At 49.9% G+C, this 26,750-nt stretch overlaps 1 protein-coding gene and 1 pseudogene across 1 annotated transcript; both read left to right on the top strand.

Moving 5' to 3' along the window:
* The first annotated feature begins 4,186 nt into the window (after positions 1 to 4,186).
* On the top strand, positions 4,187 to 23,560 carry LOC144102208 (protein argonaute-2-like). The gene is made up of 5 exons (XM_077635519.1): positions 4,187 to 4,300; positions 9,327 to 9,760; positions 17,993 to 20,023; positions 23,062 to 23,289; positions 23,465 to 23,560. The coding sequence occupies exons 1-5, from the start codon at positions 4,243 to 4,245 to the stop codon at positions 23,558 to 23,560; spliced, it is 2,847 nt and encodes a 948-aa protein (XP_077491645.1). The 5' UTR covers positions 4,187 to 4,242.
* Positions 7,165 to 7,307, top strand: LOC144102844 (U2 spliceosomal RNA; annotated as a pseudogene).
* Positions 23,561 to 26,750: the final 3,190 nt, after the last annotated feature.

Genomic DNA, 26,750 nt, shown 5'->3' on the forward strand with positions numbered 1-26,750 from the left:
GTCATATTCACCGTTGGTGATTAAACGTAATCAGTAGGGGCTAAGAATGGCCTTTGTTTGTAGGCGTCTGAGTGTCGTGGCTTGCGCCCTGTCCAGGTCGGGGTGAAGAGCGGGATACGTGCAACTTATCCCGCGATAAAAGTTTGTAATCTCCGCGTACGGGCGAGGCGCCTCGGCGGGGGCGTCCGCTCCCGAGAGGTCTCCCGTCCCCCGGTTGGTGAAAACTACAGTAAGCCACTTTCAACTGTGTGTTTCTTCGAATGTCTCGCAGTTGCTGCGGCATTGTTCAGATTCACTTCTACCTATAATCCCTAGCTTCGAATGCCGCGCTGTTCCCTTTTGGTTTTTCTGTGGATTGCAGGTGTATTGAGTGTTTTCAGCTGTAGTTTTGTGGAGGGCTATCCTTTGCGCAAACGGTGTTGCTGTCGGCACAATTTGGCATAACCGGAAAGTTGCAGACAAGGAAACATCCACGTGTCCTTGAGCGATAAAGTGACACCTGGCCCTGGCAAACGGCGCCTCCGAGATTGTTCCTTCTGAGGCCGCGTAAACGCTATACTATTCCGAACAGACACTGTGTCGGTAGAGTTAGCATAGGCTGGCAAAGGGAAAGCTTAGATAACACACTCCTCCGTTGCTTGTCCGCGCTTTAAGGGAAGGGCCGAAAGAGGAAGTGAAAAAGAAAGAAGTGCAAAAGAGGCAGCGTAATGAAGGGCTACGCAGTAATTTCGACCGCTGTTAAAGAAAGGTGACTAAATGTTAAACTAGATGTTAAAGACTAGAGGGGACTAGATGTTAAAGAAAGGGGACTAACCTGCGCCACGGAGAAATCCGAGCTCCTGAGAGTAAGAAGACGCCCCACCCAAGCAGAGCTAGAAGTGAAGCTCGAGGTACAAAACATACCAGAGAGAAACATGATACGTGTCTTGGTCATGTGGATCCAAGGAAGTAATAAATGCAGCCACACGATCAGCCTGCCCCAAAAGTCAACGGAGCAGGTGAGTCGTATGATGACCAGGGTCTCCCAAAGAAGATACGGAATGAAAGAAGCTGATACGATAAAACTGGTCAGAATTCTGGTGGTCAGCAGAGTCACCTACTCGCTCCCGTACCACCCCATGAACAAGCAAGAAAGGGAACAAGCTGACACGCTCTTAAGGAAAGCATACAAGACGGCGCTACACCTGCCTAGAAACACGCCAAACGACAAGCTGCTGCAGCTGGGGCTCAGCAACACCTTCAGCGAACTAGCGGAAGCACAGCTCAAGACGCAGAATTCCAGACTCCGAACGTCAGCCGCCGGCCGAGCACTCCTAAAGAGGTTAGGTTGCGAGATGTAAGGGCATTTTGATCGATCCGCCAATATCCCCGACAACATCCGTTAAACCCTCCAAGTCTGTCCTATACCAAAGAACATGGACCCGAATCTCCACGCGGCTAGAAGACAGGCGCGGGCAGATTATGTGGAATGCTATTTGGCTAAACTAGAAAACACAGTGTACACGGACGCAGCGCTTTATCCGTGGGATAAACGCACAAGAATAATCAATGCCGCTGCAGAAGTCGTGGATTACGCCGGCAAACCGATCACATACGCAACCCTACGGGGCCACACGGTAGCAGAGGTGGAGGAAGTCGCCGTTCCACTAGCGGCGGCCGAAGGCTATCGGAGAAACAAAGCACTGATCATATTAACAGACTCGAAATCCACATGCAGGAAATACGCGCAAGGTAGAGTCTTCAAGGCGGCCCTAAGAATCGTCCTCGAAACAGGGCCCCCTAGCCAAAAAGTAACCCACAAGATACTCTGGATACCGGCACACACGGGGATAGAGGGCAACTCAAGGGTGGACAGATTAGTTTGCGTGATCACGTTCCGAGCTGAGCTGTTGGAGACCCTAGAGAACCCTACCATAGTGGAGCCAGTATATGTGGAGCTGCTAAATTGCTACAGAGGACAGAGGCTCAATTACCCTCCGCCACACAACTCATTAACACAACAAGAAGCAGTGAACTGGCAGAGACTGCAAACAGGAACATTCTTCAACCTATGCATTCTACACAAAATGTACCCTACACAATTCAGGGACACATGCCCGTGGTGCGGGGCAACCCCCACGCTATACCACATTACATGGGAGTGCAAACGCAAATATGCATTCCACAAACTCAAAACCCCGAGTGCGGAGCAATGGGAGCGTCTGCTCACCAGCAGCGAGCTCACAGCCCAAAGGGCCCTTGTGCAGCACGCATGCGAAGCAGCAAGACTCAGGGGAGCCCTGGAATAGGGGCCCGACCTTGCGAAGAGGCCAGACGTCAACGGTGAAGACGACGGCCCACCGCTAATCTCATTGAGATTTCAATAAATTTTTTTCTCTCTCTCGAACGCTCGGCGTTCTTCGACGAGCACGCATGTTGCACAGCACACGGGCGCTATTGCGATATAAAGGGCACCTGAGGTGTCTGAAATAGAGCTACTCGGTTGAGCACCGTAACAATCCAAGGGCCTCCTATACAATATATACCAACGCAGCATTATAGTGTTCCAAATACCCTACGCTACAGCTGCGTCCGGCATGGTTAGAGCAGGGATGAAAAAAATGGATCTTTTGCTCAGACAGTCGTCGTCACTTCTGGGGAGGTAGTTGGTGCAACGTACCATTTTGCTTAAAAGAACGTCTTGCTGGGCAAGTTGGTACATCTTTGGATTACAGGCGCGAAAACAGACAGACCACAAGGTAGATAAACGGGACGGAGGCGTCATCTTTGGATTACAGGCGCGAAAACAGACAGACCACAAGGTAGATAAACGGGACGGAGGCGCTCCGTCCCGTTTATCTACCTTGTGGTCTGTCTGTTTTCGCGCCTGTAATCCAAAGATGTACCATTTTGCTTTCAGCAGTTTCCCTCACACCTCTTTGAACTGCCCATTGTTTGCACGCGGCAGTGGTTAGGCATAGAAGGAGCCCGTCGGCAGGCCCGAGCACTTTCCTCTATCGTCCTGTAATCGCAACAACATGGAAACCTTAGGGAATGTATATCCTCAGACATGGATGTCTGCGATAATCTTACAATACCACCAAACGCCGGCGTCGGAGATCGCCAGCGAGACGCGTATTAGTTATTCCGACTGAGCTAAGTCTGTGCTAGCGTCGCCGATTTGAGTTTGTTTTTGTCGCCTCGCACTCAGGGAGACGCCAAAGTGTGGCGGCTTCTCTTTACCGAGCGAGTGCTAATGTTGTGTCTGGCGAACCGTGCGTCGGGGCCTCCTTCGAGAGCAATGGTCACCGCAACGACAGGACATAAACTCTGAGATTGGCGCCCGTGTGCTGTGCGACATCAGTGCACGTTAGAGATCCCCAGGTGGTCCAAGTTATTCCGGAGCCCTCCACTACGGCACCTCTTTCTTCCTTCATTATCTTAGTCCCTGCTTTATCCCTTTTCTTACGGCGCGGTTCAGGGGTCCTCGGATATGTGAGACCGATACTGCGACATTTCGTTTCCCCCAAAACCAATTTTTCAGACGGTCACCTCACATGTGGGCAGTAAAACACACTCCTTAATCCGAGACTTAACCACGTTAGCACGTGGGAATAAAATGAATCAAACAGATGCATTAACAAATAGATACACATAAATAAAAAATAAAAATGTTGACAGATCGCTACAGCTCTTTATTTGCCGCATTCTGGTAGCTCATTTATGTGGATCTCTGAGCTGAAACCACGGACTTGGACAAAATTGGAAATGAATGCTAGCAGCACTCGTCCCATTTTCTCACTTTGTACATCCGTGACCTTGCTATGCGCCTCTGTATTTTCCCAACTAGACCCTCTCAGCAAAGTAGCTTCTAGGACTACTTGGGTTTCGAAGCGGAGTTACCCTCCACTTGCAGTCTTCGAGTTCCACAGCGCGCGTGTTCGAGACGCGCCGGGACTTTGCATTCCCATAAGGTGAAGGGGTAACGCGGTATCGTACGACGATTCCCTTTAATTCCATAGTTTTTTTTATTTATGCGTTCTTGGAGGCAGAAGCGCCGGCACGCGCCTGACGTCTCCAAGAGCAGCCAATGACGATGGAACACGTGCAGCTCGTGCCGTCGCATATGAGCCAATCGCGGAGCGGAAAAAGTCAATATAAAAGAGTAACAGCGCAGCCTTTTCGCCTTTCTCAAGGGGCTCGGCACACAGTCAAGACGTCCGTTCCGGTTATTGCCATTTGTGTTTGTCGCCCGCTATCTACATGGGGAAAGGAAAGCGCAAAGACAAGAAGAAAAACGACTCAGCTGCTGGACCTCCAGGTGCGTAGCGAATTTCCTTTCGGTTCTGTGGCCTCCGCCGCTGTCGTTTGGGCGCTCGATCCCTTTGTTCATCTGGCGTCATCACATGGTGGTCGATTTAGGCCTAACCTCGTGCGCTAGGATGATTGTGTTCTAAAGCATTAAATTTTTGCGAGAAGGCTGAACGAAATTCACGTGCTTCGTTACCCGTTTTTTTTCGTTATTATGCACCGTCATTTTTATTTGAGCGTGAGTGACCGTGACTTGAGAGAAAAAAAACGCGTTTGGTTGAGCCGAAGCGACCTCGAGGGCCTTTATATCGCGTTAAGGTTGGTTCACGTGCAAGCGACTGAGCGAATATAGCGATTGAGCAGCGCGTTGCAGAGAATATTTAGATATTTTTTGGAACCTCTTCACTCTGGCCGCTTCCCCCGCCGCGATGGCTCGAAACGGCTTTGTGCGCCGTGGCGGCAGAAATCAATAGCGTTTCCGCTTGCATGTGAAGTATAGCGTTTGGATTGCGTACGTCGCAAGAGCTTCGGGTTCGCGCGGCCCTTTGCGCGTCTCCGGTCCTCGTGGTTCGTACAGTGTCGCGATATGCAACGCCGGTATTGGGCGCGCTGCCCTCGGGCTTTGAAGAGCCTTGCTTTGTTCGAACAAAGCGCGCATGCTTAGTCAAATGGCAAAGCCTTCAGCTTGCTCAAGCTAAAACCTACGTTGTGGACAATGCACTCTTTCGATATCATTAATATTAGTATCTCTTGTTAAGACCACCAACGTTTTGCATTGATGCTGTAGTCTAGGGAATATATGACCTAGCGGTAGCATTGCTATACGACAGAATGTGTTCGCAGTGAACAAAATTACTAACATCCAGGGATGCTACCAACGTCAGTGCTAACAGATTACGTGAAATACCTGACCGAAGCGCATAACCTAATACAAAGGATCGCGTCGCTTCGCATCACGTCGTTTTTTTTTTGATAGAACAAATAAAAGGGGGTCCAGCCAAGCCGCGCATTTGTGACCGGCGGCGCGTTCCTGCCGAGAATGCCTTGCCGAACGTTCGCCTTGCGCATGCGCACTGTGCGTCTCGCCGCACCTCGAGCACGCGCTTCTGCACGCGTCGCCCGTGCGCCTGTGTGTTCCGGTCATGCTGCTGACCTGACACGTAGCAGGTGCTGTGTAACGCTCTTCCGCTTGGTCAGTGCCTTGATCCACGGCACGTTTCCGAGCGCTGCCGTCTGGTTTTAGTCCGTTTTTGGTGCATAGCAACACCTCCGCAGCTCCGCACCCTAATCCCCTAAGCACATTTACGATTTCTTTATGGTTTATTTGGGTTTAACGTCCCAAAGCGACTTAGGCTATGAGAGCCGCCGTAGTGAAGGGCTCCGGAAATTTCGACTACGTTGGAGTTCTTTAACATGCCCTGACATCGCACAGAACACAGGCCTTTTGAATTTCGCCTCCATCGAAACTCGACCGCCGCGGCCGGGATCGAACCCGCGTCTTTCGGGTATCGCTTTTGATCGTCCTTAATCTGTTTCCACTGCATTTTTGCTTGGGCTATCCGGATTACCCGCCGCGGTGGCTCAGTGATTAGGGCGCTCGGCTGCTGACCCGGAGTACCAGGGTTCGAACCCGACCGCGGAGGCCGCGTTTCGATGCAGGCGAAACGCAAAGGTGCCCGTGTGCTGTACGATATCGGTGCACGTTAAAGATGCCCAGGTGGCCGAAATTCTTCCGGAGCCCTCCACTACGCACCTCTTTTTTTTTTCCTTTCTGCTCCCAGTTCTTCTATCCCTTCCCTTACGGCGTGTTTGAGGTGTGCGCCGCGATATGCGAGACGGTTACTGCGTCTTGTTTACCTCAAAAACCAATTTTCAACTTTCAGCAAAGGTGGCCGCGTTTCGATGGAGGCGAAACGCAAAGGTGCCCGTGCGCTGTACGATATCGGTGCACGTAAAAGATGCCCAGGTGGCCGAAATTATTCCGGAGCCCTCCACTACGCACCTCTTTTTTTCCTTTCTGCTCCCAGTGCTTCTATCCCTTCCCTTACGGCGTGTTTGAGGTGTGCGCCGCGATATGCGAGACGGTTAATGCGTCTTGTTTTCCTCAAAAAACAATTTTCAACTTTCAGCAAAGGTCTGTCTTTCCCCGGATTGTGGTCGCTGTTTATCGTGACTGCGCGTCTCTTGTTTCTAGGTAAGAGTGCGCACTCTATGGGCCTCTCGGGTGAAATCAAGCCGGGTTAACAGCTTGGCGTCCCGCTGTGTGGGGCGATGAGTGGCAGGGTTTTGTTGTTGTGGTTGCGACTTAGGGAAGAATGAAAAGCAACCCGACCACCAGTTCAAGCTGATCCACAATCGCTACCACGGGCAGACAGTAGTAGAGTTAAACGAGATATGAGAGGAAAGATTGGAAGAAAGGACTCGCAACAGCCGCCTCATCAGAATTGACGAAAATGGTTTAGCAACAGGTACCTCCCGTGACAAGGAGCCGTCGCCACATGTGCGAGAGCCCCTACATCGCAGCTCAGTAGGGATAGGCAGCCACCGCATCGTCCCCTTCCCGTGAAGCGAAGACTTTTCTACTACCCTCCGCACCTTCTTCGCCGTGTACGCGAGTTTGACCTCGAACCGAGGAGAAACCACTTGACAGCTATGACGTCACGCAGCCGCCACTGTCGCGTTAATTGTGATCATTGGCATTGGCGTGGAAGATGTTCTGGACTCCGTCGATTTCGAGGAAAGGCAGGGATTGGGGGAAACGTTTCCCACAACCAGCATGTGTTGACATTCTCCGTGACAGCAAGCGTTGTCCGCGGTACGAAAGGTGCATTCTTTACGCCCGATTATAAATGAAAAAAAAATTGACACCCTATTATAGTTGTCCGGACCCGTGGAGTATCTGTTACGGGTCCAAGTTGGACTTATTTTTGGAAATGTGGCGGGGAGTTTGAAGGACGCTTTTTTCCAGCCACCGGTTGGCCCGGTATTGCACTACCTCCGGGATCGGCCTTGTCTTTAGCGCGTCTTTACTATCCTGTCTTTCTGTCCCATCTTTCAACTCTCCTACTATCTGCACGTGGTAGCGATTGTGGCTCGGCTTGAGCCGGTGAGCAGGCCTGTGCACTTTCCTTTCTTCCTGGCAGTAACAGACAGACAGACGACCCATTACGACAGACGGTAAATCGGAATTTGAGCGCAGCTCTTCGCAAGCCGCTTGCTACCGCTTGGCAAGTTCCTGTTACGTGGCTAGCGACCCTCCGGCATCGTCCCGTAGCAGCCGCCTTCCGGCTGTCCATTCCTCTCGCCGTGTCATGTGACGCTTCGCTCTGCTACTACCTGCCAACACGTCACCTGTCACACTCCGTAACACGTCACCTGTCAAGCAGCATGTTACACCGACTACGACGCGGAACGCAGGAACGGGCTTCCCTTTAAAAGGAGTGAAGCTAAAGCTGCAGTTGAACACGAAGCGAAAAGCTTCACCACGTTTGGTAAAACAGTCGTCGCATAGGCCGAAGAATGGCCTCCAATGACCTTCAGCCCAACCACGTTAGCCATGTATGACCGTACGTGGTACAGTTATGGCGTGGAACTCTTGACCTCTGCCCTTGACCCATGACCTTTCGTTGACATCTGATCTTTGGCCTTTGATATTGGGTGAGATTTGGGTTCACCTTTGAGTTTAAAAACATTTGATGGGGGTGTAAGACCATGAGATACTACGTCTAAGCCACGTGGTCGTGTGGGTACTTACTGTAGAACGGCGGTCCAAGCAGGCGCTGCCATGGACGAGCCACAGACGCTTAGCAAGCGTCCTTGCTTTTCGCTGAATTCCAGGGTTAGCGAAGTTAAATTTAAAATTGTTTTTTTGTTGTTCTCAAGTATACAACTAGACGGAAAGCGTGCGCGTGTGTCGAAAATATATTCAATGCGCGGTGGGACATTTGTTGCTTCTTCGTTGCTGTGGGGGGAAGGCCGATCACGTTTGTGTGAAAATTAAGACCCTGTGCGACAGCTAGGACCTCGCACTCAGTTCTTCAGTGCAAAGGCTATACGACGCTGTTTGGGGGCGCTGCGTGTTTAGTCGTGTGTAGTCACGGAGCATGCCATTGTCGGCTTGCACAGCTGTCTTAGTTGGGACGGCTATTGTGACGTATGCTATTGCCCACACTATACTGAATTTTCTGTCCCTGACCATGTTAGATATGTTAGCTGAAGTCAGCTGACCACATTCACATGGTCAGTAAACCGAAGATTCATTCTGCTGACCTGACCAGACGGCATACCGTCAAGCCCTCGACTAGGTATTCTATGCCATCTGTCTTTTACCGTTGAGCAGACAAGGGAAGGGCAAGTGGTGCTCGTTATGAGATACATGACGGAGGCCAACAGTGACAGAACCAAGAAGCATAAGGGATGTTTTTTTTAATAATATGTGGTGTTCATCCGTGGGCGCTTAATTCGGCAAAAACTTGTTAAAGAGTCCGGGTCCTTGGAGTACGCCTTCATCGCAGAGGACAGCTTTGAAGGCACCTTTAAAGTTCTTGAAGGACTCAGGACTGAGTGCAAGATTGTGAACAATCAGTTTGTGCCCTGTGTACCCTGCAAGTAACGGCCGACGGACACGTGGAAAAGTGATCATATCCCTTTGTTCTCTCCCTTTTCTATCTCTCCCTCCGTTCCCCTTCCCACGTGTAGGGTAGCATACCGGGTGTTGCCTAGTTAACCTCCCTGCCTTTCCGTCTTTCTCTCTCTCTCTCTCTCTCTTTGTGACGTTAAACCCCCATGAAAAGAAAACGAAACTTTTTAAAGATAATTGATTATAAAGCAGAAGGAAACCAACCACATGCCGCCGATGGGATCCGAAACCCACGACCCCTCAATTTCGCGTCCGGTGCTCTACCAACGGAGCTCTGGCGACGGCTGTCCAGTCTTCTGCTTTCGGCGGTGTATATATGCGTGTCGTAACCATCGCTATCATCGCAAACGCAGCAGATATATCATGCCGACGTTAAATGGGTATTTTCGGCTCGCAGCGGTGCCTTCGGCCAGCGGTGGCAATCAAGCCACCGCTTCTGCTCCGTCGCCCGCCGGTGCCACCGCTCCTGCTCCGTCGCCCGCTGGTCCGTCGCGGGTTTCTTTCGCGCAAGCACTGCAGCAGGGCGCCGCGGCCAGCCTGCAGCCGCGCGCCGTCAGCCGCGGCCCGACCCCTGCCGTGGAGCCCAGAGCTCAGCCCACCGCTCAGCCCAGCGCCTCCCGTCCCAGCTACGGGGCCGCCGCCGCCGCTGGTTCCGCCAACGTAGCTGCCAGCAGCCCGCGGCCTGCATCCGCAGCAGCCGCTGTGAGTGGCACTCAGCCGGCAGCAGCTGCCCTACCACCGTCGCCACCATGCACGCCGCCCGTTGCGGTGACAGAGCAGACCCCTGAAGCTGGCGACCAGGCCACTCCAGGCGACGATGTCAGGATCAAGGTGCGTACTGTTTGCCCAAAAGGGCTTCATCTTAAGCCATGCCATGTAGCTCGTGTAAGCTCGTTATAGCGAAGCTGAAATTTCTTTCCCGGCTGTTGCTTTGTTATATGCAGTGTTAACCGAGCTTCGTAGGGGAATCGTAATTCCTTCGTTATATCCATTATTTCGTTATAAACCATGCTGTGCAGCTTGTTATGCCAGCGGTCCATATACAGTTGGACCTTTTTAAAACGGTTGAACCTCTTTACCACGAAGTTGAAAGTTTCCGGCGATAACTTCTTTGTAAGCGTAGCTTCATTATAGCCCCTGTTGGCTGAGCTTCCACGTGCAATCATAATTTGTTCGTTATATCAGTTGTTTCGTTATCAACCGCTTCGTTACAATGGGGTTTAACCTTTAGCTTCAAGGCAAGAGGAAACATCACCTTTCCAAAACATCGACTTGCACAGACGGTACGAGAACCAAACCCTCGTATAATACAACTCAAGAACGAAGCAGCATGTTCCTCTCGAAAGAGGCCCTCCAGCCAAAGGCATCGAGTGGTTCTCATGACTTCATGGTTAGTCAATCCTGTTGGACCTGCGTGACATCACAGGGAGTGGCATATGAAAGGAGATGAACCACCGTTTAATCAGATCGAGGGCGGCGTCCGGAGGTCTGTGGGTAGCAAGCATCGCGGAAGTGATTGACGTAAGGGCGCTCTGGAAGTGAAACATCAGATTTAGCCTCTGACAAAGTCAAGATAAAGAACAACGTTTGAGAACCGCAATGGGTTCCTTGGTCAACAATGAGATAGACAAGGCGAGTGGGCGAAATTTAAAACGAGAGTTTGTGACGTAACGACCATATCTAGATGAGTGGTTAAACCCGACCGCGGCGGCTGCGTTTCTATGGAGGCGAAGCGCTGAGGCGCCCGCGTGCTGTGCGATGTCTGTGTATGTTAAAGATCCCCAGGTGATTGAAATTATTCCGGAGCCCTCCACTACAGCACCTCTTTCTTCCTTTCCTCTTTCACTCCCTCCGTTTTCCCTTCCCTTATGACGTGTTTCATGTGTCTGCCAATATGTGAGAAAGATACAGCGCCATTTCCTTTTCCCGAAAATCAATTTTCAATGCTCACAGTTTCTTCTGTGAGGTTCAGGGCCTCAGTCGTCGCCTGGATAAAGGGTGGCTCAAGCAATTGGTGCGTCGTCAGGTTTAGCCTTTGGGTTCAGTACTTACGCACCGGCGGCCGAGTGTTGTGTTGCCAGCGTGTGAAATTCTTTTTAAAGCGGAAGCTTTACTGGCCACAGGTTGCACAGTTTCCCATGATTCCTGGAGAGACGTGCTGCGCATGCACGAGGAGCAGTGACGACACACGGCGCATTTCTCTCTCTCTCTCTCGATCCCTACTCACTACTGCGCATGCGCCACTAGTAGCACCAAGCCACAGGTGTTAAGCCGCAGCGCACCGCCGCACATTTCCTTAAAATCACACTTTAAATTTAGTTTCCTCTTTCCTTCCCTCCATTATCTCTTCCTTCACGGCGCGGTTCGGGTGTCCACCGAGATGTGAGACGGTTACTGTGCCATTTCCTTTCCTCAAAAACCAAACAAATGTTCCGATGGCCTTATAGAGTTCATTGGCGTTGACAACTTTGCAAAGACCGTTCATTTTCACGAAATAAAATGCGCACTAACGGCTCCGTGGGTCCGTGGAGAACTCAATCTCGCTTTTCGCTTTGTATATCCTGGATTAGCGGAGCTAATCGAACCCGCCGCGGTGGCTAAGTAGTAAGGGCGCTCGGCTACTGGTCCGGAGTTCCCGGGTTCGAACCCGACCGCGGCGACTTCGTTTTTATGGAGGCTAAACGCAAAAGCGCCCGTGTGTTGTGCGAAGTCAGCGCACGTTCAAGATGATAGCCTTCGTTGCTTATACGCCGTATAACTCAATACAACGCACTACAATACAATGCTCCGTACCGGATTTTTTTTATGTAGCGCAGTACGTGTGAATTCATAAATATTTCCATGATTACTAGATCCCAAAACTCACCACGCGGATGAAAATTTTCATTCTTGATATCGAACCATTCAAGGCTTAAACCTTGGCTGTATTAAAAGATTTGTGCCGGAATTCTGACCCACGGAGGTGGCTCAGTGGTTAGGGCGCTCGCCTACTAATCCGGGGTTCCCGGGTTTGAACCCGTCCATGGCGGCTGCCTTTTTATGGAGACAAAACGCTAAGTAATAATAAAAATGGGCTTTGGGGGAAAGTAAATGCGCAGCATCAGTCTCATATATCGATGGACACCTGAGCCGCGCCGTAAGGGAAGGGATAAACGAGGGAGTGAAAGAAGAAAGGAAGAGAGAGATGCCGTAGTGGAGGGCTCCGGAATAATTTCGGCCACCTGGGAATCTTTAACGTGCACTGACATAGCACATAACACGGGCGCCTTCGCGTTTTGCCTTCATAAAAACACAGCCGCCGCGGTCGGATTCGTACCCGGGAACTTCGGATCAGTGGCCGAGCGCGCTAACCACTTTGCCCCTCGGCGGGTAAACGCTAAAGCCTGTTTCACATGGTGCGACGGGAACGAAAAATTACGGCCCGGTCGCACTGTCGTTGCGACGGTAATCGCAGCCGCCGTTTCACATGACAACGATGAATTCAGTCGGTGCCGTCGGCACCAGCGCCCTAGCGTCGGTGCGGCCTTTCAGTGGCCGAAAATTCTTCGGCTGCAATAAATGTCAAACATCGTGGCAGGCGTTGATTTCGTAATGATGGGTAATAATATTGAGCTGTGATGTATTATTAAGTTCAATAAAACGTTTTCGAGATTTTCCTGTCATGTCGCTGAGCTCCTATTGGCTGACTACTGTGGCCATCGCTGCGACCGCACCGACGCTGCGACAATGCGACCAACTTGTTGAAAGTCTGTCGCAGTGGCCCTGCGACGAGAACGACGCGCATTTCTGTCGCACAGCGGCAGAAATCGCACTGCGCTGCGGCAACAATCGCATCATGTGAAACGGCCTTTAGGCGCCCGTGTGCTGTGCGATGTCAGTGCACGTTAAAGATCCCCAGGTGGTCGAAGGAAGGAAGGAAAACGTTTTTTGAGCTCTAGAGAGTAGGTGAGCAATTTGGCGGAGTCAGGTGTGTCGTCCGTCTTCTTAGCAATGGTCGTCTGCCCCTAGTCCAGGGCTCCGCTGGATGCCTCTGCCAGCTGTGCTCGCCGGATTAGCCCAAGTTGGACGTCCTGACGGTCGCTGGAGAGCATTCCTTCCCTTTGCTCCGCACTCGGGTTTGGTATTTTTGGTGCCACCTCTATTTTCTGGCAGGCCCACGTTATGTGATAGAGCTTGGGTGTTTCATGGCACCATGGGCATTTGTCTGTGTATTGTGTGGGTTGTATTTTGTTGAGTGTATTTAGATTCGGGTATGAGCCCGTCTGTAGCAGCCTCCAGGCGACGGCGTCTTCCCTGGAGAGAGATTTATGTGGTGGGGGGTACCATTTCCTGCAGCCCTTGTAGTGCTTTAAGATTGCCGAGTAATCTCTAGGGACAGGTTCGGCTTCCTCGAGGTCGCTTCTGGGGTGAGCTCGGTAGAAAGTGTACCCTCGAGCTACCCTGTCGACCGCTTGGTTGCCTTCCACTCCCGCGTGTCCCGGCGTCCATACTATCGTATGTTTTATTGGTTCTTCTGTGCTTTGTTTGGGTCGGTCCCTTGAGCGGAGTACGCGGAGCGCTCTGTGAGCTATTCTGCCTAACATGAAGTTTCGGCATGCCGATTGAGAGTCGGTTAGTATTGTTAAGGATCGCTTAGTCCGGTAGCCCTCCGCTGCCGCTAGAGCGACGGCCACTTCTTCAGCCTCTACTACCGTGCAGTCCCGTAGCGACGCGCTGATGATTTCCCGCATGTCCGAGTTTATCACAGCCGCTACCGCGTTGGGGTTGTTTTGTCCCGTCCTTCTGGGGTATGTGGCTGCGTCCACATACACCGTTGTTGTCTGGCGGGCTAGTGATTTTTGAATGTACTCGGCTCTCGCCTTTCTGCGTTCTTCGTGTAGGTTGGGGTCCATGTTCTTGGGAATGGGGGTCACTCTAATTGTGCCCCGTATGCCGTCCGGGATAGCCGCGGTTCGCTGGATTTCTTGTATTTGTTCGTTGCATCCCAACTTCTGCAGAAGCTCCCTGCCAGACGGAGTCGGTTGTAGTCTCTGCAACTGTGCGACGTGTTGTGCCTCTCTCAGTTCTTCAAAGTTGTTATGAAGTCCAAGTGCTAAAAGCTTCTCTGTGGATGTGCATTGCGGTAGATGGAGTGCTGTTTTGTATGCTTTGCGTATAATCGCATCAATCTGTTGGATTTCGCTTTTGATTGGGTTGTAGTATGGAAGACTGTAGGTGACTCAGCTGATCACCAGGCTCCTGACCAGATTTGGCGTGTCTTCTTCTCGCATCCCCGAGCGTTTATGGGAGACGCGCGTGATCATGCGGGCAACTTGTAGGGTGGAAGCTTTGAGTAGAGCAAGTGCATGTGTACACCGTTGGTTTGATTGTATCCACATGCCCAAGATTCTTATGCGTGTTTTCTTTGGTATGGGTTTTCCCTCTGGGTAGACGTTGGGCCTAAGCTCGTCGCTGTTCGGGACTGTGCGGTTTTGTTTCCCTCTCCAGACTCTGAGCAGTTCTGATTTTTCGGTGGAGCATGCTAGCCCTATCGCGTTTACGTAGTTCTCTACGCAGGTCGCTGCTTCCTATAGTATTTCTTCCTTTTCTTTTAGTGAGCCCGTATTTGTCCAGATGCTGATGTCGGCATACATGGCATGGTGTATTCCTCCGACTTCCTTAAGTTGTTTTGCAAGGCTGATCATTGCAACGTTAAAAAGCGTAGGTGAGATGACCGAGCCCTGGGGAGTTCCCTTGTTGGGGGTGTGGAACTTCTTCGAGCGGAGTTCTCCCACCCCTATCGTCGCTGTTCTATCTGAGAGGAAAGCTTTGATGTAACCGAAGACCCTCCTGCCGCAGTTCAGGTCGTCCTGGCTTGTCAGGATGGCTTCGTGGCTTACGTTGTGAAAAGCTCCTTTGATATCCAGTGCCATTATTATGTTCTCTTCGTCCCTAAGGACGTTACTTAGAACTCTTTCTATGATTTGTAGAAGTACGTCTTGGGTCGACAGCTTCGCCCTGAATCCGAACATACGGTTGGGATAGAGTTCGTGATCCTCCATGTATTGCTGTAGCCTTAATGTTACCACTCTCTCGTACAGCTTGTCGAGGCACGATGTGAGGGAGATGGGTCTTAGGTTTTCGATCTGTAGCTTTTTACCCGGCTCTGGAATCATAACCAACTCTGCATGCTTCCAATCCTCGGGAACGGTCTCCGCTGCCCAGTGCTTGTTGAGGAAATCGGTTAATTCTGCGACTAGCTCGTCACTGAGGTTGCGGATGAGTGCGTTGTTGATTTTGTCCGCACCCGCTGCCGTATTCCTGGTTGTGGTCAGAATTGCTGCATAGACTTCTTCTCGTATGATGGGTCTATCTAGATTTGGATTTTCTTTCCCCCGATAATCTCTTGCATAGGTTATCAGGTTTGTGTCCCCGAAGCACTTGATGCGCACTTTGTCCAGGAGTTCCTCATCGGTTCCTTCAAACTGGTGGATTAATCGGTATATTGCTTTATTGTTTTCTCCTTTGGTTTTGGTCGGATAGATGAGCGCTTTCAGGATATGCCATGTCCTAGCTGTGCTCAGAGTTCCGTTGAGGAAGTCACTGAATTGCTGCCAGTTCGTTTTCGCCAACTGTACTGCGTACTCCTCTGCTTTCGTTATAACTTCTGCTATTTTAAGTTTGAGCTTCCTGTTGTGTTTCTGTTTCTTCCACCTCTTAATTAGAGCACGTCTGGCTTCCCATAGCCTAACGAGCCTGGCGTCTACTCCACTAGGGAACCTCTCTTCCTTTCTTCTTTCAGTACCTCGTTTATCCCTTCTCTTACGGCGCGGTTAAGGTGTCCAACAGTATAAGAGACAGATACGGTGCCATTTCATTTCCCCAAAAACCGATTATTATTATTATTATGGGGCCAATCCGCAACATTTTTTTTTGTGGGTGGAGGAAGAAATTGGCGCAGTAGCTGTCTCTCATATCGGCGGACACCCGTACCCCGCCGTAAGGAAGGGATAAAGGAGAGACTGAAAGAAGAAAGGAAGAAAGAGGTGCCGTAGTGGAGGGCTCCGGAATGATTTCGACCACCTGAGGATCTTTAACGTCCACTGACATCGAACAGCACATGGGCGCCTTAGCGTTTCGGCTCCATCGAAACGCAGCCGCAACGGTCGGGTTCGAACCTGGGAACATCGGATCAGTGGCCGAGCACACTAACCACCGAGCCACCGCGGTGAGTGTATTGTCTTTTTTATTCACGCAGTAAATGCGCTTTTACTCCAAGCGAAATAGTGCACCGTCGAGCCCAAACATCCACTGTGGAAAACTGATGTTTCCTTGGGCTGCAGCTGTTGATTCTTATAAATTACGCGTCTGCACATTCTCAATTCACAGAAAAATTCGTGTGAATGTTGTTCACCTTTCGCTGTTAATGGGCAGCTGCGACGTCTTTTTTTGGCCTCCACGAATGCCGAAATTTCCGCGGTATTCCCTTGTGCCGAGCTTCGCCGCCGGGCTCCTGTTTGTTTCATCACGAATAATTAAATTTTTCCAATATCGTCGCCCCAATCGGGACGATTTCTGCGGGCGACCTTGCACGTGTGACGTCACCAGCTGCATACCGTTCGATATTTGCTTGGAGTTTGCGCAAGAAGAAAATGAAGACCTTTGTTTTTGGTCATTTCACACAAACAGTGGTCTGTCGCTTACAGTCTCCAGTTCAGTCAGTCAACGCGCCGAACGTTTTTGTGACAGTATGCATGACGACAAGCTTCTGTCTTGACATCATTCTTTTGGAGAAACCCAGTTTTAGTTTCGGCGTTCTTTGCTTTTGCTGGTTTAAAGGGCTTCTACTCAGGATTTTGAAAAACGTTTTTAAAGGCACACAGAATTGACTTCCAAGAAATGTTATGCGAATAGGAACACAATACCACGTCTAAAACATTCAAACTCGCCCACAGTTGCCCTTTGAGTGGTTCAGAAACCTTGGAGGAAATACTTGAGCTCTTGCGCTATCATGGGCTCGGTTCCCTGAATAAATAAATTAAGGCACAGAAAGAACTAGTACTTACTGTCTCGCTTTTGATGTACACCACAACCACGCAGTCCGTTTCCTTGATTTTGCAATCGACCCGATTGTCCCTGTCATATGTGCTCAAGATAGAACAAGGCTTTGAAATACCTTCCGAGGAAAGTACAGGGTAGATCAAAAGTTCCCAGGCCATAGGGTCTGCTTTTGAGCTGTATAATCAGGCAGACATGACACACCCAAAGACTAAAAATATCCGCAGAGGGCGGAAGAGGTATCGTTCTATACTCTGCGAACTTTGATAGCTTCAATCGCACCTTAAATGCCACGATATACCGATGAAGGAAGCAAGCCCTGTGGCCCCGGAACTTTTCACCAACCGTGTACATAACCTCGCTCAAGTACTACGAGCTTTCGTCATAAACACCTTAACCATATATTCCTACATTGAGCACAGAACCCACAATCCCGAGTGAAGGTTGGCGAGCTCTTTCCAGCGACTTTTTCACGCCCGCGCATTTCTCCGCCTCGCGCTCCTGCGTATTTTTGTTGAGATGTGTCTGTCGGTTAGATTCAGAAGTACGGCAGCTATTGTGGCCGCTGCCAATAATAAGTGTCGTTTCGGCGGTTCAGGAAGCCCTCCCCCCCCCCCCCCCATTACCGGGAAAATTCCCGAACGCGTCTGCAGCCGGCTGTGGGGCCGAGTGGGTAGGGCTGGCTGAAGAGCACCGACCTGTGAGCATGAAAAGAGTGATGAAAGGAGATAGAAAGGCTAGAAGACGCTGAAATTTAGATATTAACTGCAGATAACTTCGCTTGCACAAAACATTTAAAACATTCTCAGGAGAGGATATTAATGTTCAAGCGCCGTCCTTTAATAGGCTCGCTACAACACACGGGGTGCAGGAGGCTTTCCCCGTTAAGACTACCTGAATCGGTCCTCCACTATAGTGTAGATCTAAGACCATTCGGCCAAACTTGTGTGACGCTCAACACACGAAACAGTGCGTGCATACTTACTTCTTCATGCCCTGCTCTAATTACCACCAATCACGGCGCAGGAGCTCGAGCGAACCCTGCCCTCTCACTTCCCGCGGCGGCCCGCCCACGGCCAGCTGGGCCGGACCATACAACTTCTTGCCAACCACTTCAGCATTGAGATACCGACCGGCAGCGTCTACCACTACGACGTCGACATCTCATCGGAGACTGCCCAGGAGACCAAGGTTCCTGAGCAGAAAAAGTACCGATGCCTCAGTACAAAGATCAACAGGATAGTCATTGAGCTCCTAGTAAAGATGTACCGGCAAGACTTGGCCAACTGCATCCCGGCTTTCGATGGCCGCAAGAACCTGTACACGCGCTGTCAGCTCAACTTCCGCGAGCGGACATTCACAGTCGACCTCGAGGAAGACCAGAGAAGCCAGAAGTTTAGCATCAAGATCCAGTATGCAGCCACCGTGAACCTGGATGCCCTGCATGGCGTCTTCCAAAAGCGCGTGCAAACTGTGCCCCAGGAAGTCCTCCAGGCCATCGACATCGTCTTGAGGCACAGCCCCTCGATCAACCTTGCGCCGGTTGGACGCTCGTTTTTCAGACCGCCGGGACCCAACGAGCACAATGACCTCGGAGGAGGCCGGGAGGTGTGGTTTGGCTACTACACGAGTGTTCGACCCGCCCAATGGAAGCCCATGCTTAACGTCGACATGTCAGCAACAGCATTCTACGAGTCGCTTCCACTAGTAGACTTCATGTGCAGGTTCTTCGACAGCCGGCGTGTGTTGACACCCGCGGACTTACGGTCATTGCGCGACAACCAGTACGTGCGGCTGAATAGGGAGCTCAAAGGACTCCGCGTAAAAGTGACGCACCTTCCGTACCCGCGCAAGTACAAAGTGGTCAAGATCACGAGGGAAGCTGCGAAGGACATCTATTTTGAATCAGAAGGTAGTCAGATCTCCGTCGCTGACTACTTCCAGAGCCGCTACAGGCGCTTGTCGTACCCGAACTTCCCTTGCGTGCAGAGTGGCAGCCCGACGCATCCGGTCTACATTCCTCTGGAGGTGTGCGAGCTGGCCGAAGGCCAGCACTGTCGGAAGAAACTCGACGAGAGTCAGACCGCCGAGATGATCAAGCGCACGGCCAAGCCGCCAGCCAAGCGCTTCCTGGAGATTCGTCAGTCTGTGCGCGACATGGTCAGCACCTCGGAGAAGTACCTGCGAGAGTTCGGCGTCAAGATCAACTCCGAACCCACTCAGGTTGTGGGCAGAGTGCTCGACCCGCCAACTCTGGTTTTTGAGAACAACACCATGTGCAAGCCACGCGACGGTACGTGGGATCTCCGAGGGCAGCGTTTCCACAAGGCGATGTCCATGACACAGTGGATTGTTCTCAACGTGAGCCGCTTCACGCACAAAGACTGCCTGGACAACTTCATCAAGATGCTGATCCGCATCGGCCAAGAACTGGGCATGCGCATTGCGCAGCCGCTTGCGGTCATCACGTTCGACACAAACCGCCAGCCCATGAGGACCGTTCTCACGGAGCAGCGCCAGCAGTACCCGAAGTTGGAGATGGTTGTGGCTGTGATAACAAAAGCCACAAACTACGCTGAGATCAAGCAGGTGGCAGAGACTGAGCTCTCCCTGCGCACACAATGCATCTTGGACAACAACGTGGTCCAAAAGTGTAACGCAGCGCTCATCCAAAACCTGTGCCAAAAGATCAACGCCAAGATGGGCGGCATCAACAATAGTCTCCTGATGCAGGAGAAGCCAAAGCTATTACATAGTCCCGTGATCGTCATCGGAGCAGACGTGTCGCACCCATCGCCTGGAGACAAGGTGAGGCCATCCATCGCCGCGTGCGTCGGAAGCCTAGACCCTGTACCGTCCAAGTTTCACGCCACCATTCGGGTACAGATTGAAGACTCCAAGGCTAAGGCGCGAGTGGAAATTATCAAGGACCTGAAGGACATGGTCAAGGAATTGCTACTGGTTTTCTACCGCACCACCAGGTACAAGCCCCAGCGGATCGTCTTCTACAGAGACGGAGTGAGCGAGGGGCAGTTCTTGGAAGTCCGTAACCATGAGGTAAGCAAGTGCGCCTACTACAATACTGTGCCCACTAAACGCTCATCTTGTTAAGACAGCTATACCGCATTCAATGCCGCTAGCGTCATTGGATAACCTTTTGTCTTATGACAAGCGGACTTGCTGTGCATATACGTAACGGCACCGAATAGATCTCCACAGCGCTATAATTTCAGGACATTCGGGACATTCATTTCTGGAGACGTCTTCTCGGTGTTAGTTGACGTCAGCTTGATCGTTTCTCTTCAAAAGGTGGTAGACATCTAAGACTGAGGCTTGTGGTTGGGTTTTGTGCGTGCCCGCTCCGTGTGTCACCCGTTTTACGCTCGGGCGATATTAACGGCTGTGCAGTTGACCGTCCGTTGAACTGAACGACAGTTAGAGGTGCTATACCAGTGCCACAAGGTCATGTTTAATGTCATTAATTACTTAGTGATCAAGTTTTAACGCCATCGGAACAGTGTCACGCACTCGTATTGAATGGCATTAGACAGACTAACTGCCGTTTGCGACCTACTGAGTTCGCCACAACTCATTCGCCCGAGCAGTGTATACTCTTGTCCCCATTCCGCATGCAGAAAGATATGCAACTTTTTTTGTGAGAAGTTACTATCCTGTGGATAATTGTTTATTCATAAAGAGCACCATTTTTACCAGCAATTCCGAAGTACTGTTAGCCTGTGAGCTAGCTGGCACGCGAGTTCTACTTTTGCATGTTGTCAAGCAAGAACAGTGGCATTTTCTACAAATTTATTTTTATATTATATTTGAATGACATTCTGAGATACTGGCTCATTGACACTGTTTATTTTCAGGTGATTTTTTTTACTCCCTTGAAGGTGTTATCATCACCGTGAATTTATTTATTTAGTCATATAATTATTTATTTATTTATTTATTTATTTATTCATTTACAGATACCTTACAGTCCTGTGGAGAGGCATTGTGTGTGTGTGAGGGGGGGGGGGGGGGGGTCAAATACTGAAATTTGTACAACATAGCTTAGAAATAAAAAAATCATATAGTAAATGTACAGCAAAACACAAAAAAACAGGTGAGTTCAGATAAGATATCACAGTTCACAAAGAGGGATAAAAGTGAAAAAAACTCTGTGTCATGGAACAAAAACAGGGGAAATTCACAAAGAGGGATACAAAAGCAAAAGAAAACATATCAGGCATAAATGAGCAAAGCTGTGCATCGACAGAACCAAAGAGGCAATAGTCTCAAAGCTGCTGAAAACAAATTTATACGACCCGTGAGTATATAAATGACGTGCTAAGCGTTATCAACGAAGTGCTTGAGTAGATGTTTGCGAAAGGTTACATGATTGGCCTGCTGGGCGATGCAGTCCGGAAGATCGTTCCAGAGACGGTTGGCACGCGGGAGTGACGTGAAGTGGAAAGCATGTGTGTTGCCATAAATGCGGCACAGCTGAGTTATTATGTAATCTATGTTATAAGTAGGAGGGAGGTTGCAGATGTTCTGGCGGTGAATCAGTGGCATGGACGTATTTGTGAAAGATAGATAGTAGTAGTAGCAGAAAACATTTATTTCAAAAAGGTAGGATATAGATAAAAGGGCAATATCGCGACGAATTTGCAACGGATGGAGCGAAAGTTCGGTCTTTAATTGGGGTTACACTGGATAACTGCAGTTTTGCGAAATGAGAGGACAAGCCCCATTGTGGACAGCTTCCAACTTGTCTATTAGATGTTTCCGATGAGGTGACCAGATGGATGAAGCGTACTCTAGCTGCGGTGTTACAAAAGTAATGTAGGATTGTTCACGCTTGTCAGGGGTAGTGCATTGCAGGTTACGGCGAAGGAAAACTAGTGACCGGGAAGAATTAGCGAAAGTGGTGGTTGTGTGTTTAGCTCAAGAAAGGTTTGGTGAAATATGGATGCCTAGATGCTTCTACTGCGTAGTCCGAGCCAATGTATTGTTATTAGTGAGGTAGGGAAAATGCGAATTGACTGATTTTCGGCTAAAAGTAATTATCTTACACTTAGAAATGTTTAAAGTCATCAGACACGTTTTACACCAGTCGTTTTTGCAATCGAGGTCACTTTGAAGTTCAAGGTGGCATTAGTAAATTTTATTGGTGAATAAATAATGCAGTCGTCAGCAAATATGCGCAATAAGATGAGATTGTGGCTGGCAGGTTAATAATGTAAATTAAGAATAGTAATGAACTGAGAAGGCTTCCTAGTGCCGCGCCCGATGTAACATGACTTTCTTGCAGCCAATGGCGTAGACAAATTCTCATGAACATGCTCGGGTAACCAAGGAGGGAGTGGCAGATGAAATGGGTTTGTCTCCCCCCTCACAAGGAAGACTATTGCCACTATTGTCATTGTCGCGGCGCTCGCCGCAATGTCAACCTTGCAGGTTCGTAAGAATAAGCCGACTCCATTGGCTGGAAGGGGGGGGGGGGTCCTTTTACGGAGAAAAGCGGCTTCATTCTTGAGTTGTATCCCACTGTATTCGAATTAGAGTAGCCAGGAAAAAAAAAACACCGCTAAGTGGCACCAGGAAAACAGCGGCTGAGTGGTGAAGCCGGGCGTTCCTCTACTGAATTTTCTTGGCTCTGTGTGGTTGTTCACCGACGGCATACTCAAACGCCACGCTTGCACAGAAACTTTTGTTGAGTCAATGCCTAGAGTTATGTATATAAACCGATCATGTGATCCAGAATGTAGACCGCGTGAACTCATTTTAGCGGAGTGTGCGCGAGTAACTGCAGCTGACTGCTGTTCATTTCGGCGTTGATTGGAAAAGCTGCACTTCCGTTGAGCTGAACAGTTGCTGAAACTGCTCGTTTAACCAGATTACAACCAATAATAGCATTTCTAAAAAAACGCTGCTCTTCGCCATAGAGCTTTTCCCAAACGACAATTATATAAGATATGAGAGCAGGGTTCGTGAAGGTCTAAAGTGTTTTGTTTGCATTCTGTACCAAGTATGTATCGTGATTCGTCAAATGGCCTTTAAACCCTGACCAAGTTTTTCTTTGTTTCCGCTCTCGAATCTCTCAGGTGAGCGCCATCCGGCTGGCGTGTGCGGAAATGTGTCCCACCGAGACCTACGAGCCACCACTAACGTTCATCGTGGTCCAGAAGCGGCACCACACGAGGTTCATGCCCGCCCACGACCGCGACGGTGTGGGCAAGTGTCGCAACGTCCCACCAGGCACGACCGTAGACTCGGTGGTCACGCACCCGCTGGACTTCGACTTCTTCCTCTGCAGCCACTTCGGCATCCAGGTAGGCGTCCTCTTCTCCGCTCTTGTTTCGATTGTCAGTGGGAACAAATGGTCTGCGGTGTCTTCGTTTATGAATTTGCGGATGAAATAGTCCGGGCGCCGGCGTCGCCACAGTTGCGTCGCGTTGTTAGTGCGCTACAAACACCGCGAGCGCCTGCGGTGGAGGGCTTCCACAGCTTGAGAAAACGGAAGCATGGCCTCCGAGATCGCCTGCGCGCAAGAGCGTGACGGAAGCTTTCCACTTCACGTTGAGGCCACCAGGAGCGCTGTGAGTGACTGTGACGTCATCGTTCGTCCTTGAAGAAGCGGTAAACGAAGCTGCGCACGGGGGGCCTCTATGGCCAGTGCGGAATGATGCTGTCACGTGGATGTGGTCATTAGTTTTTCTTTTCGGGGTGGCGTCTACTGAGACAAAGAATGCATAGGCTTGGGTGAAAAGAGAAGCGCTTGATGTTCGGCTAGGCCTGGTTGCTCGTACGTTAAAGTGGAACGCGGCTTTGAAGTCTCAAAAAACGGCCAAAAATATATTTTATTTTAAAATAGTCGCGTCGGCTTGTATGCCTCGTCTTTTAAGCTGTCCCGAAGTCGGGACAGCGACATAGATGACGATGACCGACCAATGCGCTAATGACAGCCAGCCAGGAAATAATAGTTATTAACGGTATTTATCGGCGCGAGGGCATCTAAGGCCAAATAAAGAGAGGAACACGTTGTGCATGCAGCATTAAGAGCAAGGCGAGCACGTGCTGTGCTCATAGGCACTGCCAGTTTTTGTATATTGCGTTTAAACACTCTCCTTCCCACGTAATGAGTGCTAATAAAATAAGTGTATTCAAACCGCACACACCACCCCACATCACATCGCACCACAAGCAGGACCACACCGCACCACCACATACCACGATGCGAAGCGACCCTGCCCGACATGGCACTCGGAACCTGGGCACATGAATAACTTTACTCCTGTGCGCTCCCGCAGGGCACCAGCCGGCCGGCCCACTACTATATCGTGTGGGATGACTCCAAGTTCAGCGCGGACGACCTGCAGAAGCTCAGCTTCTACCTGTGCCACACATACTCCCGGTGTGCAAGGAGCGTGAGCATCCCGGCCCCTGTATACTACGCGCACCTGGCCGCCTTCCGCGCAAAACACCACATCGCCAGCAAGCTGGTGACGTCAGGCGCGGTCAGCCAGTCGTCTGAGGGCGGCGGGGACGCAGTGTTGACCACTGCCCAATACGTGGAGGCCGTCAAGGTGCTGCAGGAACTGCAGGCCTCCATGTACTTCGTCTAATGGAGGAGGTTGTCCGCTGGCCCTGCATTCCGGTTACGGTGAGCCTTTAGGCGTACCACTGACGTCATACCCAACAGTTCTGGAGAAAGCCTCTTCCAACGGGAAAGCGTTTAAGGGCCTTTGCAGGGAGGGTGTTACATGCGGTATAGGGAGGGTATTATGAGCGGATTGTTCCTGATATATTGTAAGATTCTACTACAACGATCAATATATCCCCAACCTCCCGCCTGCAGGCTTGCATTTTGTGCTATTAACGTTTTTGCTACAGTCCAAAGTGTTCCTCATTGGTTTTCTATTACAGTCTTAACTGCTCGATGCGAGTGATGGAAACAGTATAAAAGGAAGGTTCTTCCAGATATCGGATAAATGGACTTTGAATATTTCAATACCAGAATCTTAGTTTCCCAAATTTCATTTTTTTGTCCAAGAATGTTGGACATGTGCGCAACACGTAGAGGACAAGATATACGCGACACGAAGTGGACATTTTCTCCCGTTACTCTTGGCGTATAGCAACAATTCTTAACGCGTTTTGTCGGAGTGAGAGACGACTTAACTGTGAAGTGCTGCTCCGCTCACATTCAGGACTGCTGCTTCGAATTCCTCCACGAGGAAAAAAATTAGTCGGTTTTGAATTCTTTTTGTGTTACCTAAACAAGAAGTTTACCACCAGACGAAATTAAAAACGAGAGAATTTTGATCCAAATTCTATGATTGAAATTTAAAGTGTTTCACTTTGGTTCATTGTAAGCTACACGTACATCACACAGGCGCAACTGAACAGGGACATTAACACACAGCGCCTGCCCTGTGTTGTGTGGCTTTCACGTGTTTGTTTAATTGCGCTTAGTTCATCTGTGCATCTTTAATGAGCGCACAACTAAAATTTTGCGTATGCTTTTTTTTTGTCTCGTCCTAAGAAAACGTTATTGACCACTGTCCGGCGATATTTTCTCTTTTCTGGCTGCCTGCGCCCCGACTTGCTATACTCATATATGCTGTATGTATTGAAGGCAGAGAAGAACCTGAAATAAATTTAACCGGATTTCTGCTGCTTGAGAGCATATCGTAGCTGCACAAAAATGCGATCCAACTTTAAAAAACCGCAGCCTTCGCGACGTTCAACTGCATAGCCGACAGCTAGTTGTCAAGCCCCGCGGGTGTCCCTTTGCGATGGAGAGAGCGAGAAGCCCTTTAATTTAAACAAGAGATTTTAGCTCGCATGCTACACTCTAAACACAAATATACGCCCATATGGGAGTAAGAGAGAGAGTAAGCTGCCTCCTAGCGCATAGGACAGCTTACTTCCCTTTCTTACTCCCTTTTTACTCCTTTCTTTTTAGAGCATACTCTGCGTGGGAAAGGGAATTGGGGCGATAATGTCTCAAGGAGAGAAGCCCAGAAAATGTCTTTAAAGAAGTAAAACAATAAAATACAATAAATATGAACAAGGCATAAATGGGCAGTTAATTTGGACTGAGGTGCATGGACAAGTAACGCTACAAGATATTAAATGGTGATGCGCAGTGTGTCCCACGAAGGGGCTGACAGTGTTCACTGCCTGAATAGAGCATAATGGTGAGAGTTCAATTCATAGCGGTGATTTGTTTGCTATTTGCCTATTTAGATGTCATTGGCCTTTTCGAGCGGAAGCATGGATCTCGGAGTCCGTTCTGTTATATTGCTGTATGTGCCACTTGTCACTGTTTTGCAGCATTCTCTATAGACACCAATCTGACGAACATAGAGATAAAAAACCGTTCTTTGCGATCAGAAACAGTCTCAAACAATCGGAGACGATGAAATAAGGGGTTTATTTTCTTGGAACAAATGCATCATCAGTGTATTTCAATTCTTGCTCCGCGAGCCTGGTATGAGCAGTTATTAATCGGTGGTGATTGTTGTAAGAGGTTAGAGCTGGCTTTGATTCCAATTCGACGGAACAATTTCGAGGTTAGCGTGAATCAGCCACGCCGCCACTAATTGCACCTTTTGTTTTCTTGCAGGCCCCCAAGGCGAAGGATTTCTTTGCTTTTGTTGTTTCATGTTCTGTCCGAAGAGAGCGGATGCCAACATTGTTGTTTGTTGTTTGTGTGCCTTGAACTTTATTAAGTTGCAATAAAAAAAATGGCCAAAAAAGTTGGCCGTCACATGAGGTTTCCTTGTTT

Source organism: Amblyomma americanum, chromosome 8, assembly GCF_052857255.1.
Source record: "Amblyomma americanum isolate KBUSLIRL-KWMA chromosome 8, ASM5285725v1, whole genome shotgun sequence".
Taxonomy (NCBI): Eukaryota; Metazoa; Arthropoda; class Arachnida; order Ixodida; family Ixodidae; genus Amblyomma; species Amblyomma americanum.

What these genes read in the sequence shown, in the direction of transcription:
- LOC144102208 (XM_077635519.1), top strand. Translation starts at nt 4,243, where the DNA reads ATGGGGAAAGGAAAGCGCAAAGACAAGAAGAAAAACGACTCAGCTGCT. An exon ending in TGGAAGTCCGTAACCATGAG is followed by an intron (nt 20,024 to 23,061) that starts GTAAGCAAGTGC and finishes CGAATCTCTCAG; the next exon opens with GTGAGCGCCATCCGGCTGGC. An exon ending in GCAGCCACTTCGGCATCCAG is followed by an intron (nt 23,290 to 23,464) that starts GTAGGCGTCCTC and finishes GGGCTTCCACAG; the next exon opens with CTTGAGAAAACGGAAGCATG.